General features: G+C 42.1%; 2 protein-coding genes across 7 annotated transcripts in view; one reads left to right on the top strand and one right to left on the bottom strand.

The window, feature by feature from the left end:
• ARMC1 (armadillo repeat containing 1) overlaps nucleotides 1-1,240 on the bottom strand; it is a 38,005-nt gene extending 36,765 nt beyond the window's left edge. For 3 of the 5 annotated variants that reach the window (XM_015420775.1, XM_015420779.1, XM_015420777.1), the window contains exon 1: nucleotides 776-1,024. The gene's annotated coding sequence lies outside the window, so the exon portion shown is untranslated. The other 2 variants (XM_015420776.1, XM_015420778.1) reach the window with 1 other exon arrangement.
• A 2,475-nt stretch (nucleotides 1,241-3,715) lies between these two features.
• Nucleotides 3,716-15,174, top strand: part of MTFR1 (mitochondrial fission regulator 1) — a 26,618-nt gene continuing 15,159 nt past the window's right edge. For both annotated transcript variants that reach the window (XM_015420781.1, XM_015420780.1), the window contains exons 1-3: nucleotides 3,716-3,803; nucleotides 9,699-9,842; nucleotides 10,438-10,536. In XM_015420781.1, coding sequence (XP_015276267.1) covers nucleotides 9,777-9,842; nucleotides 10,438-10,536 — 165 coding nt within the window. In that variant the 5' untranslated portion in view covers nucleotides 3,716-3,803; nucleotides 9,699-9,776. The remainder of the gene's footprint in view (nucleotides 3,804-9,698; nucleotides 9,843-10,437; nucleotides 10,537-15,174) is intronic.

Genomic DNA, 15,174 nt, shown 5'->3' with positions numbered 1-15,174 from the left:
CACTTGGCGTGTATGCACTTTACATATTTAAAACTACATATCTATAGCCACTCATCCTGTGTAAAGCAAGCAAAGGACAATTTGTTCATTATTATAACTGTACACATTCCACATAAACAGATATGCAATTTCAGCTCTTTGCATTTATGTGGCACATTTCAGTGCTCAAAGGGCCTACATCTGACAATCCCATGAAACTACTTGGAAGCGCTACCTATTTAATACTGCACAGAACTGCAAAGTATCACAGCTGAATCACATTTCCTTTGTCCTTAAAAAAAAACCACTCTATCATGTTATTTTGATTGTATACAATCACCAAATATGAGAAGTTGTGGCAACTATTTCTTCTTAAAATGAAGAAATTATTGCCCAGTCTTTCCTATGCATTTTTACCTCAACAGAATAGTGAACTGAGTTAGACTTACGCCTAATTAACAGTACAGTAGTGAGCAGAGTTAATCCAGTCTAAAATCATTGAAACCAGTGGACTTAGACTGGAGTAATTCCACATACAGTTCCATTGTAAGTCTGCATGAGACTGCAGCTTAAAAAAAATAATAAACCCAATTCATCACCCTTCATTAAAGCAATACAAAACCCACTAAGACTTCAACTCAAGCACTCTTGCTTGAGAGTTAGTCCCCTGATTATAGCGGGACTTACTACTCAGTAAACATACACAGGATTAGGCTGTAAAGTCCCACTGAACTCCCAGAGACTTGTTTCCAAATAAACATACATAGAACTGGCCTGCACGCCTAGGAACCCTTACCTGGGAGTAGGCTCCAATGAACACAGTAGGGCTTACATTTGAGTAGTCACACAGTACCAGGCTATAAGTTTCAGGAAAATACCGTTCCTGAAAAGGACATACTAAGAGAGCGACGGCGATTTAAACTCAGGGGTCGGGATGGAGACCGCTTTCTGCTTACCAGCCTCTCTTACCCCTCAGCCTGACCCCAATCACCTTAGCTGCTTCTCTGTACTGCACCGTCCCATCCCCTGCTCCAGTGATCCCCGTTACCCGCCCTCACTTTCATAGGAAAGCACAGAAGGGGAGGCGCTCTGCTCACGCCCCAGCAGAGAAAGAGCCGTCGAAATCACGTATTCGCTGCCTTCACGCAAAAGGAGCCAGTTCAGGAAATGCGCTTTGCAAAAAGGTCGTCCAAATCAGAACCTTCGCCCACAGGAGGCTACATTCACTCAGCAAGGTGGACACTCACTGATCCTTGGCCCCTCCGTATTCCTCCGGACTCCGATTGGTTGCAACGAAGAGCGTTTCTCTCCATTCAAGGCTCACCTTGTTACACTATCCCCTGATTGGCCGAGCACTGTGATCTGACGATCAGAAGCATTGTGGGCCACAGTCGACTAGGGCTTAAAGAACTACAAATCCCAGGAATAAAGAACTACAAATCCCAGTTTCCTGTATTAAGGTAGAATATTGCGCGATGGGACGTGTAGTCATTGTCCGGTTACAACACAGACATAAGAAACGATCGATTCAGGTGGGTAGTCGTGTTCATCTGAAGCAATAGAATAAAGTTTGTATCTGAAGAAGTGTGCATGCACACGAAAGCTTATGCCCAGAATTAAACTTTTTTTGGTCTTAAAGGTGCCTCTGGACTCAACTTCGTTCTATAAGAAACCACATAGAGCGGCAGAGAGAGGTGAGGTGCCTCATGCACTAGGGTTGCCAGTTCTTACGAGACGGCATTGAGTTAATACTTAACAGAATTTGAAGTCCATTCTGCCCAGAGTGGACTAGGATGGCATATCCACCCTGGAAAAGGTGTTCTAGTACCCTCACCACCTCCAGACATGCCTGCGAGGTCGCCAGGGATGAAGTGCCACTACATGTCAGAAGCACTTGTCCCTGACAACCTGCTCTGAAGCAGCAGCTTCAGTATCCAGGAGAGGATGAGCCACTGCCAGAGGTACCACAGCAAACCATGCACAGAGATCCTGCTTTCGCTATGATACCTGCCTACCTCTATCTCTGGCAACTGCAGCTCATCCTCACCTGCTGACCACCCTTGCACCAGCTGGCAGACCTAAGCAGTGGCAGCATCATAGGGAACCATAAGAACATAAGAGAAGCCATGGTGGATCAGGCCAGTGGCCCATCCAGTCCACCCCTCTGTGTCACACTGTGGCCAAAACCCAGGTGCCATCATGCGGTCCACCAGTGGGGCCAGAACTCCAGAAGCCCTCGCACTGTTGCCCCCAAGAACGAATAATACAGAGTATCACTGCCCCAGACATAGTGTTCCATCTATACCTTACAGCTAACAGCCACTGATGGACCTCTGATCCATATATTTATCTAATCCCCTCTTGAAACTGTCTATACTTGTAGCCGCCATCACTTCTTGCAGCAGTGAATCACACGTGTTGATTACTCTTTGAGTGAAGAAGTACTGCCTTTTATCTGTTCTAAGCCTACTGCTCATTAATTTCATTGAGTGCCATGAGTTCTTGTATTGTGAGAAAGGGAGAAAAGTAATTCTTTCTCTACCTTCTCTGTCCCATGCAGACCTCTATCATGTCACCCCTGGTGAGCCATGGTGCTCAGCTCTGATGCAGGTGGTCCACGGCCTAGGCCACCTAGGGAGAGCAAACCTGGGCACAATAACTCTTTGGCCTTCCCTGCACCTCCGGCAGCTTCAGTTCCTGCTTCTCCTCACCTTCCTGGCCCCATCACCACCATCACTATCAATTTTTCCAGTGACTCTAATGTCCAGTCTTCCAGATTGTCTCACCTCATTCTCCTGTATGTGTGAACCGAGCCCAGGACATATGTATATACTGACTGCTAGATAAAACCTTGCAAAGCTACTTTCTTTGTCTTCCATGGTATTTGCTGAACCTTTGTCAACTAGAACCTGGGAAAAGACTGTGCATCTGTATGGTCTCTCCCCTCCCCCCCAGGTAAGGCTACCTGATTTTGCTTCTCTTGACTCTTTTTCTTGTTCTTTCTTGAATTAACTCCAGCAGGGTATTGTAAGGACTAGGTTGTTTTCCACAGATCTCAGCAGATGGAATACACATGTCCCCAAAAGGCTAGTGTCAGGTTGCACCATTGATATTCTAGGAGGGAGAAGCAAAAATAGAAGCATCCCATTGAAAACACAAAGGCCAGCAGCTGATTGAATGCTTCTTCCTCCAACCTGGTACCAGCACCAGTTTAAATCAATTCAGACTGTCTCATAAAATGCTTACAAGATAATGGCTTCAATTTTTTGATTTTTTCTTTTTCCCCCCCCCCCCCCCCATTTTATGTTTTAAACAGGTACCGGGTACATTGTACAACAGGCTACTAGATCCTAAACAGATTGTTACGATAATATCACTTCGTCTAGTACTGCTGCAGTGAATACAGACGGGCACAAAACGAACCGAGGAAAGAAATGCAATTCAAGAGTTACTGAAGGGTTATTATCAAAGGGGCCGCTCTGACAGAAGGCGCCCTAGAACAACACTTCCTCTTTCCCGGTACCCTTCAAACTTTCTCTCTCTCTCTCTCTATGGCTTGGACGGGAAGAGAGAGATCCTATCCCACCTAACAGGTTTATTTCTTAACTCTATGGTCCGCTTAGTTTCCGTCATCAAGGGAGGGTAACCCCCGCCTCCCGGAAGATAGGGGCGGATTGGCCAAGGTTGCGCCCGGTGCAATTTAGCGATTGGCTGTTCAGTCAGTGGAACGCGGAGAGGCGATGAGCGAGGAAACGAGGTGAGCGGCTAGAACTTGGCGGCTGTTGCGGCCATTGACGAAAGAGCGGTGCCGGCGGGGCAAAGGGGTGAGTCCAAGCGGCGAGGCTTTCTTTTTCTATCACGGGTCTCGTCCTGTCGGCAAAGCCACTCGAAGGCACTTGAGGTGTGTCTGTAGCCGGGGAGGGGGGAAAGGAGTTGTTGGCTTCCCCGCCTCGGGGACATGGGCTCGGGTGCGGCGGCTGAGGGCCCTGCGTGACCCGACAGCTTAATTTCTCTTCCTCCCGCCTGTTCAGCTCCATTGTTTCTTGGGAGGATGTGGGCTTTGCCCTCAACAGGCCTTTAGAATATGTAATAAAGGGAGTATGAAACCCCAGAGTTAAGAAAAGAAACTGAACAGCTGGCGCTAAAGACCGTTGTCCAGGTCGTGCCTCGGAACGGTCTGCATGATCTACGTATTATTTGCCTAATGTAGTCTTCTGTGGAGGATTACCAAGTCTTTTAAAAAATCACCTTTTTTCCCTGTCTATATCTGATTTCATTGGATACAGAAGGGTAACTTTGCTTAAGATTGGACTGTTAGGAATCTAACTTTTAGTGCGTATGAACTATATACTTGATTCTTTTCCTAAGGAAAGCTATAAGCATATCTCAGTAAAGACTTTTAGAAACATAAACGGGGCTCGATGTTTATATGAGATATTTATATTTAAAGTATTTGTAAAATATGTATTTAAAATGATTGTGTTTCCCTGAAGAGCTTAGCGTGGCTCACAGATAATGGCATCAGAACTACAGTGAAAATACCAAATGACCCCATAATGAGGCAGGAAGACATAAAGGAATAAAGAAAACATAGTTAAATGGGCTCATTTCCAGATGGGCCACTTCTCAAGTTGCTGTTTAGCAGTTGTAATGTGAAAGGTCAACACTTTCTATTATGTGCTGTTTCCCTCTGTGTTGTGTGAGTGGCTTCTTCCTTTGGCTTTAAGCAATAGCTGTCCTTGAGAGGTTTAATTTACAACAATCTATTCTTCTGTCCCCTGCTCTGCCTGCATCTCATGTTGGGTCCTAATAGGCAAAGTTGTGGACTTACCATCCTGCTAGCACTTTGGAACCAGCCTGGTGTAGGTCAGTGGAGGTGGCTGTAAATAAACAAAGGGTAGGGACAAAGTCTTGGGCCTGGTGATTTTTCATTATTTGGAGTTAGTATTACCATGGTTAGATTGCCTGTGCATTAAAACACACACACACACACACCTCCTGACGGCCCCATCCACTTCCCTCCCTTTCTATTTCCCTTTACTGACTGAGTGGCCTTAGTAATGTGTTTTCTTCTTTGCTGAAGAACTCTGGCTGTCTCACCCTGTCACAGTATGATATTTTGGCTGTTGGTTCAGCCCAGGAACCCGAGGGAAGAATCAGGAGACCCCTTTAACTTAATTAATTTATTTATTACTTAGACTTTTACCCCACCCTCCCCGCCGAGGCAGGCTCAGGGTGGCTTAAACAACTTAAATGACACTTGAGATGTTTTGAAATTAAAAAATAACAAAATATTTTATTTAACATAGAGGGGAAAGGTCAGGTGAAATCAGGGGTTGAAATTTCTGAGTTAAAATCAGTACATGCACACAGACTTTAGTTCTTATGTTTCAGGCTAATGAGAGTTTCTTAAAAGCTATTCACAGTTCCAGTGTTTTCCCCAAACACTTCAGTACACTTTCTTTGAGTATTCGCTGACTTTTGGTTTCCAGAAGGCTGGTACACTCTTTCCAGTACCCAAACCCCTTCTCTTGAAACACCAGTACTCGTCTTGAGTTTTTAACTGACTTTTAAGGTCTCCAAAGGCAGTTTCTTAACCACACCAGATGAGGGATCTCTGCACTCTTCAGAGTTAACTCCCTGTTTGAATGGGTAGGGAAATTCTCCTCTCACCAGAAGATCTATTCCCCCTTCCTTGGTCTGAATGGTAGTCTTTGCCTAACTTCCCAAACATTCTTGCCAACTTTCCCCCAGTTCTCCAGCTGTGTAAAACTACTCTTAGCTAAAGCTGAAATCAGATTCAACTCAGTCAAGGCAGAAATCTGACTCTCTTCTCAGCATGCAATCTCAAGTCTTTCTCTGCTCAGCTGATGCTAACTAATCAGGTTGCTTGGAGCAGCCTGTCACTCAAGGCTCTCTGTTTCTGTGAAGAATTAACTCTTCACAATCCTTCAGCTGTTTGTATAGCATTCTAAGCTTTCAAAAAGTGCATCACAACCACCACCACCCCCAACACCTACATCTGCGTAACTCTAGCTAGCTTTGTTTTTAATATTGATGTTGTTAATGTTAATGTTTCAAGATAGATTCAGGTGGGTAGCCGTGTTGGTCTGAAGCAATAGAACCAAGTTTGAGTCCAGTGGCATCTTTAAGACCAACAACAAAGCTTGATTCTAGGTATAAGTTTTGTGTGCTTACATGAAAGCTTATATTCAGAGTTAAATGTTGTTGGTCTTAAAGATGCCAGTGGACTCAAACTTGGGTCTGTTGCTTCAGACCAACATGGCTACCCACCTGAATCTGTCTTGAAAGGTCACAGTAACTCACAATAGTTTTTTTACCTGTATGGACACTTTTGAAATAATAGTTCTGGTTGCTTAGGTATTTTTTCCCAAAGCTTTCTGTGTTGCTTTATGTTCAAGCATGTTATATTGAAGATAATAGTGCTCCTCCCATAGGTAATATAGAGTTTTGTTAACTTTACTTAACTTTTGCATAGGTATAAAAGTGCAATTTGCTGTCTTCTGGGGTTGCATTTCCATTTTGATAATACTTACTGGGATGTATGTGAAAAGAGATGAGAAATAATTCTATGTGATCATGGAGGCTAGCATGCTCTATCAAAGTTTCTGTATTGTAGGCATCACTAAACCTTTATTTGTACAATGGTATGTTGTGGCAACTTTCTGTTGTGCCATATTACTGTGTTATGTTTCATTTATATGCATATAAGGACTATTTAAAAGCCTCTTTTACTAGCTAGCACTTACAGAAAATGTGAATATTATATTGCCTCAGAATGTACCTATATCTGTTTTCAGCTGTCTGCAGCTTAAAACAAGGCTTGCAAAGAATAGATGTCAAGTTCAAGAGAACAGAGAAACTGTTTTCAGAATTTGTACTGCTGAATTACAACTGTTTGAGTGTTAAGTAAAATTCACATGTGAAGAAGTTAGAAGAAGAAGAGATTGGATTTATACCCCGCCCTTCACTACCCGAAGGTGTCTCAGAGCGGCTTACAAGCTCCTTTCCCTTCCCCTCCCCACAACAGACACCCTGTGAGGTAGGTGGGGCTGAGAGAGTTCTTGACAGAAACTGCTCTTTTTCCAAGAACAGCTCTTATCAGAACTATGGCTTGCCCAAGGTCATCCAGCAGCTGTGAGTGGAGGAGTGGGGAATCAAACCCGGTTCTCCCAGATTAGAGTCCACACACTTAACCACTACACCAAACTGGCTCTAGACTAGCCACATTTTATTGACCTCAAAGGTAAGTGTATAACTTTGAGGTTGCTTATAATCTTCAGGATATGGTATAATGGAGAATGGCATCACAACAGCAGAATCACTCATTACCCTATGATTTTGTGGTCTCTTAAACATTACATCCATTGCTACTTGTTATAAAATACTTCAAATCTAGATGCTGCCCAAAAGTTGAACAAATAAATCTGTGGGCATGGTGTTCCTTACTGTCCAGCAGGACAAGAGGGCAATAAAAAAGTCAGCTGCAGAAGGAAGGGAGGCTTTTGAAATCCAGGCTGTGTTTGTCAGGCTCTATATGTAAAGGATTTTAAGGTTCTACTGTTATAGCAGACCTTTGTATTTTGAGGTATGTGGACTTAAGTTTCTATTACAGTATTGGTGTGACATATTCTCTCACACAGTGTTGGTTTTACTATTAATGCACTCAGTTTTCTCATGCAGCAAATTCTAAGTAGCAGCATCAGATCACATGGCTTTTGGAACTGAATTGTGTGTGTTCTGTTTTATTGACCTAATCATGGTACTTCTAATTTGCAAAATGCATTTCAATCACTATTCTTATTTGACACAAACCCTGCAAAATAAGTTGCTGTAAATGACTCATAATGAGAACTTGGCTCAGATGAGACAGAGTGTGAACAAAAGCCCAGGTCCATGTTTAACCATTATGAGTAGGGAAATACTTTGGATTCTGAGAAGATGACAGTCTGTCCAGGGCTACTGTATTCAGTATCTAGTTTTGAAATTCCTGGGTGATCAGCCTCTGGAGAGTAGAGTGTGTGCTCATGCACACATGAATGCTAAGTTGTCTCTATTACATTATCTGCTAAAGCTACTTCTATTACGAAAGTAAAGTTGGGGCTTCAAACTGTACCTTTTGAGCCTCTATGACTACAAATCTGAGTTTCCAAGAGCTATTTCTTCCCCCAGCCCTGCTTTATCTTTTGTCCCTCCTTCCCTGCTACCATTTTCCCTGCAATGCAGTCCCATTAATTCGCCTAGGCTACAGAGCACTTGAGAAGCAGAGGTGGGCAGGTAGGTGGGAGGAAGCAAATTGGTCTGAAGGGAAGGAGAAGTTGCTTTAGTTGAAGCCCAAGAGAACTATAACACTTGCAAAATTCCTTTGAGTTTCTCCCCCTCCCTTCCATCCACACAAAATGTGAGCACGGAATACTGTGTTGCAGTGTTTTGTATAAGCTTGGGGATGAGATGCTATGTTCTTTGCCTAGCCAAGGAAGAGTTTGTATCTGGAAAGAGGCAGCATCTCTCATGGAAATATCCAAAAACCATCTTGGTTTCTAACAAATGGCAGCCTAGAAATGCTTATCATGAACTATTCCTCCTGAACTGACAAAACTTAATAGTCCCACCAGCATCCCAGAAATGCCATTCAGGGGAAGTCCTAACGGCTGTGGAACTGATATCACCTGTGCCAACTTTCCACTTGAAAATATTATTACCTAGCAATTGTACACGGTTGAACTTGAAGGACTGATGCTGTGCTAATTAAAGCGATTCTTGCTAAAATTCTGCAAAATGTCTTCAAGTCCCTTAATGAGTCATTTTTTCCTGCATAGTTCCTTGCCATTTTATTTAATTTTTCCATTATGCAGTCAAGAATTTTGACTGGCTTCCAAAAGAATCATAACATCATTTATGCAACCAAGTTAGTGTTGTTCACCTTATGATACATTGTGTCATAAGAAAGAGGGGGACTAAATTGTCAGTAGTAGATATTTTGTATTTTAGTCCTGATATACCCATTTTTGTGAGATAAGATTTCAAACGTTTTATCTCACAAAAAATTGTTTTCTTGAATAATTTTTTGTACAGTGCCTAAAATATGTGAGATGCTTGATTAATATATTTGCACTTATCATACTACTTAATGGAATATGGGGACCTTAAAGTCTACTATTCTTTGGAACACAGTTTTAGAGTAGATCTCTTCATTATGTTTTCCTGGGTCTCTTAAGACATGGGCTATTCTGCAGCAACCAGCAAGTTGCCCGTAGCTAATTAGCAATCTGTTGTAAAACCCTGCTTTAGAAATATTAGTACTTGGTCATCTTGTATCCTTTATCACTGTTTCTTGACAGTTTATAATTGTATGGAACAATGATCTTGTGAAAGCAAAATTACTAAATACTATGTGACTCTGAGCTTTTGAAGAGTGTACATACTTAATAGATTTTTAGGCTGTGTTCCTGTTTTGTGTATTTGCACTCTTTATTTTTCTAACTCTCTGCTTTGAAAAAGTGATGCAGCTATGAAGTTAAATGCCAGTTGATAGGTTTTTAATGAACTTAAGATAAGTTTACAATCAATAACTACTGGTAGTATGTTTGTAGTGAAGGTTCTGAAGTCATAGGTGTTTGGGGTGTATGCTTAAAGATAATTCCTTTTTATTTTAGAGGTTTTATGTGCATATACATTTTTTACACTTTTTCCCTTAGAGATACTATGGAACACCAGCATCCTGGCACACTGAGACGGTTGGGTTACAAGTTTGTGAAGGCTCCACATTATTCCAGATGATCTACTGGATTAAACGCCTGATTAGAATGATGTGTGAACAAGTTGGGCTGAATATGGAATCTGTAAGTATTTCAATTATAGTGATGTTTTGTTGCAAAAGTTGGAAGTGTTATCAACTTGCACAGCATAGGCATATTTGGCAAACACTGGGTGGGCTCCAACCAGCTTTGGTACTACTGAAAAGGGAAGAAGAGGTTGCCTTGACCACCAGAACAGCCATTCTGAGAATCATGGGATCCACAGGTACAAAAGGCGTGAGTGGTTGAAGCTGTAGTAGTGAAATTCACTGAAAAAACTGTCTGGATCCAAACCATTATGCCTCAGTCCTAATGAAATAAATAGAGTTGAAACATAATGTTCAGCACTTCAATACCATCAAAATGTGAGTAACTTAAGCCTGGCTAATAGTTTCAGTATTGAGCCTGATAATGTGGTTCTGATTGGGATATTGTGTCACACAGCATGTTAAGTTTTGATTTTCTGTCTTCACTATGAATTCTAATGTGTTCCTTCTTGTCCTTGTCGAAACAGGATAGGATTCTCTTTGCACAAAGGCTTAATATAGCTGCACTATAAAACTTCAAGAAGCAAGCTAATTTCATAATATTGAACAGATTGTGTCATACCGTTATAAAACCTCTCTTTTTTTTTCTCCAGTTGCTATGGTCAAATAAACCTTATGGTCCCTCTAGAAGTATTGTAAGGAAAATTGGCACCAACCTCTCTGTGATACAGTGCCCAAGAGTTCAGTTTCAGGTAAAATTTCTCTTAATAATCTTTATTTTGATTTGAGCAAAACTGCAATGAAGAAAGGTTATACTGCTTGGGGCTCTTTAGCTTGGAGAAACGATGACTGAGGGGTGACATGATAAAGGTTTACAAGATTATGCATGGGATAGAGCAGGTAGAGAAAGAAGTACTTTTCTCGCTTTCTCACAATACAAGAACTCATGGGCACTCAATGAAATTGCTGAGCAGTTGGGTTAGAACAGATTAAAGGAAGTACTTCTTCACCCAAAGAGTGATTAACACATAAAATTCACTGCCACAGGAGGTGGCGGTGGCTAAAAGCATGAATGGCTTCAAGAGGGAATTGGATAAACATATGGAGCAGACATCCATCGGTGGCTATTAGCCACAAGGTATAGATAGAAACTCTCGGTCTGGAATAAGTGATGCTCTGTATTCTTGGTGCTGGGGGGGGCAACAGTGGGAGGGCTACTAGGGTCCTGGCCCCACTGGTGGACCTCCTGATGGCACCTGGGCCACTGTGTGACAGTGTTGGACTGGTTGGGCCATTAGCCTGATCCAGCATTGGCTTTTCTTATGTTCTTATTGTTCTTATGAGTCAATTGAGTATATAGGTTTAGCATCCATGATGTCAAAGCCTATACCAAATACCTTGCAGTACTAAAATCTTAGCTGCCAGAATTACTTTTTTGCTTTCATCACTGTTGTGACATTTCAGTAGTCTGTTTTGTGAGCTGCCTGCTAGCCAAATAGACACATTTGAATCCCCTACTACTTTCTTGCAAGCTGCTTTTAAATCTGTTATTTCTTAAAAATTTTCTATGTTTTGATAAGGTTCCTAAATACATTCTCAATAAATACTTACTCAGTGAGAGAGTACCAACTAGAAATTTAGGAGAGGATGATATCTTTAAGCATTTGCCCTCTAAGTGCATATGAGCTCATTCATTCAGTAAGGAACCTTTTGACATGCTATTTGTTTTAAAGAAATTTGTTTATTTCAGACAGTTATAGATACACTTCCTCTCTGCAGCGGTGTGCCGCAGGTGGTTCACAATACATTAAAATAACAAATAATAAAAAATAATTCTCTAAGCAACCATCTTAAAATCAAATTTAAAAACTAAACAAAACCACTAAAGCAACAGCAGCAACAAAAACAGCACTTTTAAATACAGATACAGAAAAAGATAACGAATATGGAGCAATTTCAATCAAATATGACTGGCAATGAAGAGCTGGTCTTGGTCACTAGTAGGGGTATGCAATCTTTTTTCAACCAGTATTTTTCAGTTCGATTTCTGAAAAATCCCAGATCCCAGTACCACTATTGTATTTGGATCTGAGGTTTTTTTCCAGAAATACTGAGTTTTTTCAGGTCCAATAGACCTGAGAATAAAACGGGAAAAAAAAAAACCCGGGGGGGGGGGGGGATGGAGTAGTGGCAAAGCCACAAAAAACAAGTGATAGGTGGAGCAGACTGCTTCACCGTCAGCTGTTTTTTGGGCTGTCTACTATGTTCCCTTTAAACACAGGGGGCTTAAAGGGATTGCAGAAGACAGCCCAAAAAACAGCTGACTTGTGGAGAGCAATCTCCACGGGTTCAGCTGAGTTTCGAGTTGGCTTCCCCTGCAGCCTCTTTTAAACCAGGCTGCACAATAAGCCAGCCCAAAGCTGACCCAGGGGGGAGCACTCCGCTTCGCGCTGGCTCAGCTGATCTTTGAGCTGGTTTCTGCAGTCCCTTTAAATTTTAAAGGGACTGCAATAGTAAGCCCAACAAACAGCTGAGAGGCAAGAACAATGTGCTCCAGCCTTTCAGAAGTTTTTGGGATCTACCCTGAATATATCCAGACATTTTTTGAGAATGCTTTTTTTTTTTTTTTGGTTTCCCCCCCCCCCCCAAATTGGATATCTTTGGGATGCCAAAATATACCTGGAAAATACTGATACAGTATTTTTTAGGTATATTTTCGGCTCGGCTAGATCCAGATGCACACTCCTCATTACTAGATGGCAATATGAGGAATGAACAAAAACATCCAAACATAGTGTCCGCAGTACCTATCCTAGCCAACCTATACTTTGATATGCCATAGCTGATGAAACTCGGTGCCTCCCTGTAGTGTTCCTGGTGAAAGGGCAAATGTATCAGGGCAACCAAAGCAGATTCTGTTTCTAACATTGGCCTGAAACCCAACTGAAATGCGTATAGATAGAAAGCGAAGTATCACTTGACTATCTGTGTACTTTGGACAATATTGGTGCTTCTCTTTCTACCAAAACAAATATCAGAAATTTTTATGTTAACTTCTAAGAGGAATGTTGCTGTAGCTGACTGCCTCTTAAAACACAAGAAGCTAGCTCTGAACTTGGGAAATTATCTTTGAAACAGGCTTCCATCAGCGGTGCCCCAAGTGACTTTTGTGACAGTTTCTAGGCTTTGACATATGGACTGAGGGGCAATTAGAGGTTTTCCTCTTCAGTTCTTACATTTCATACCCATGTTCCTACTCATATTATTGCTAGAAAGCTTTAGAAAAGGAAACTGGTATTGGCTTGAGAGGGTATAGATATTAGCCAAAAACCCCACACATTATGGATATGTAGCACAAATACTGGGTGCTTGGAGGAGAGACTTCAGAATGGCATTTGCTGGACAATGTATCTTTAAAAAAATTTCAAATCTGTGTTAGGAATAATTGAAATGTAAATATGTGCTGTTGTATACATCTTTTATATTCTATGTAAATGTTAAGCTAGAGCTGTATATTTTTACTTCTTACGTGGAAAAATAGAAAGGGATGTAGACGGTGTAATAACATGCTATTATTTACAATTTAAGTGAAAATCCAAGGTAGATCCAGATGGAGACACTTCTTTGAAAGTGGAGAAGCAAGCCTTGGATGACACTAGCCTCCTCCCCCCACTTTGGTTTTTGAATATACTTGTTCTTGAGCTTCATTTCTGACAGCAGTCCCACAAATTTTAAATAGAACTTATACATCGTAATGCAGTGCGTGCAGCTCTGAAGTGAATGTTTGATGGTATATACAATTAAACTCTTCAAATTTGAAAGTGCGAGGGAGGAAATCTTTCTGGGAAGAATGCATTAGTCATGAATCCTACTTTTCTATTGTGTTTATGACAGTAGCACTTTACTGAAATCTTGTGGGATGTAACAATTTTTTGGGGGGGAAATGCCTTCAGGAATAAAGCCATAATTCTAAACTTGATTTATAGAGAATAATTTGAACATGATGTGCTAAGTTATTAATTTTGTTGCATTGCGTTCTACCCTTTTTCTGAGGTGGGTATCTTCCCTCTACCCGCTGGCTCTCCTCTATTCCTGTTTCAAAGGGTTGTGTCTATTTCTGACTGGACAAGGGGGAAGGAGAAGTACAGGAAGTGCTCCCATCTCTTCCATTTTCATATGGGTTTCCTTACTGGCAGGCCTTCACAAATACACTTTCTAGGAATAGATGCCCCTGGCCCTCTCATGAGTCAGGGGTGCCCTACAGCACGTGCCCACATGTCAGGCTTTTAGTACAAGGACCTTGGATGAGGTCTCTTACTTTGCACTCAGTACTGGAATAAGCAGAAGCTTTTGTCACTTTGGACCAGCTCAGTGGGTTCAAAGCCTTTCCTTGGCAGAGGAGGCGTGGGGTGTAGTTATCTCTGTGGCATTTGCTTTTGAGCAAGCAGCACCAGCTTGAGAGCCTCACCTCAGCCTGTTCAGAGGCCACAGAGAGAACCATCCCCTCTGACATGCACGGAAGTTTTTAAGACAGGAAATGGTTGGCAGTGAGCACAAATAATATCTAGCTGTTGAGTCCTAATTTGTGGATGTCTGATCATTAGCAGGGCTCTGCAGCTATTTCCATTAAAGGTGGAAAGCGGTGGCACAGAGGATTTATCCTCTGGTTACAGTAATATCTGAACTGAACTGAACTGCTGTCAGTTCTAGCCCGTGCTGGTGTGAGCTACCAGCCTTGTCCCCAGTGGTTCGAAAGCTTCGGTGAGTAGATAAAATGGGTACCACTTTTTAGAGAGGGTGGGCACACTAAACCCCCCTGGTGGGCGGAGGTGTTAGCCGGCGAAATGGAATGTCCAGCTCGGAAGCCTGGAAAGATCTCCTTGGCATCAAGAAGCCTGCGATGGGCCGATCCAGCCAGGTGCTGGCAGTGCGGCGCTGCGACATGAAGCAGTCCTGGAAAAAGCTGACGTCATCAAGCCAAGCCGAGTGAATGCCGTCTGGAACACGTCTAAGCCTACAGCTGAACAAAATCCCCGTCGGCTGCAAACATGTGCGACTTAAAAGATGTATATGTTGTCCTCCTTTACCCCTATGAATCATTGTTAGTCCCGTGTGAATATGTGTAACTGTAAATCGCTCAGAGCCAGCAGCTCTGCAGGATTGAGCGATTAATAAATTGAAAGATATGATGATGATGATGATGATGATGATCTCTTGACAGTCATAAATGGGCAGTGTAGTTCCCAGATAGAACCTTCTCTGTTCTTCCTGCCCTAAACTCTTCGGTGATAGTGTTGAACTGCACAATGACTTGAAGTACCATGTTGTAGCACATTTTCATGCTTTAAACTTTTCATCAGACTCAGACGTGCATGAGTTCTGGATTGTTG

This window comes from Gekko japonicus, unplaced genomic scaffold, assembly GCF_001447785.1.
Source record: "Gekko japonicus isolate JY-2015 unplaced genomic scaffold, Gekko_japonicus_V1.1 scaffold1766, whole genome shotgun sequence".
Lineage (NCBI taxonomy): Eukaryota > Metazoa > Chordata > Lepidosauria > Squamata > Gekkonidae > Gekko > Gekko japonicus.
This window is presented reverse-complemented; position numbering and strand designations above follow the sequence as displayed.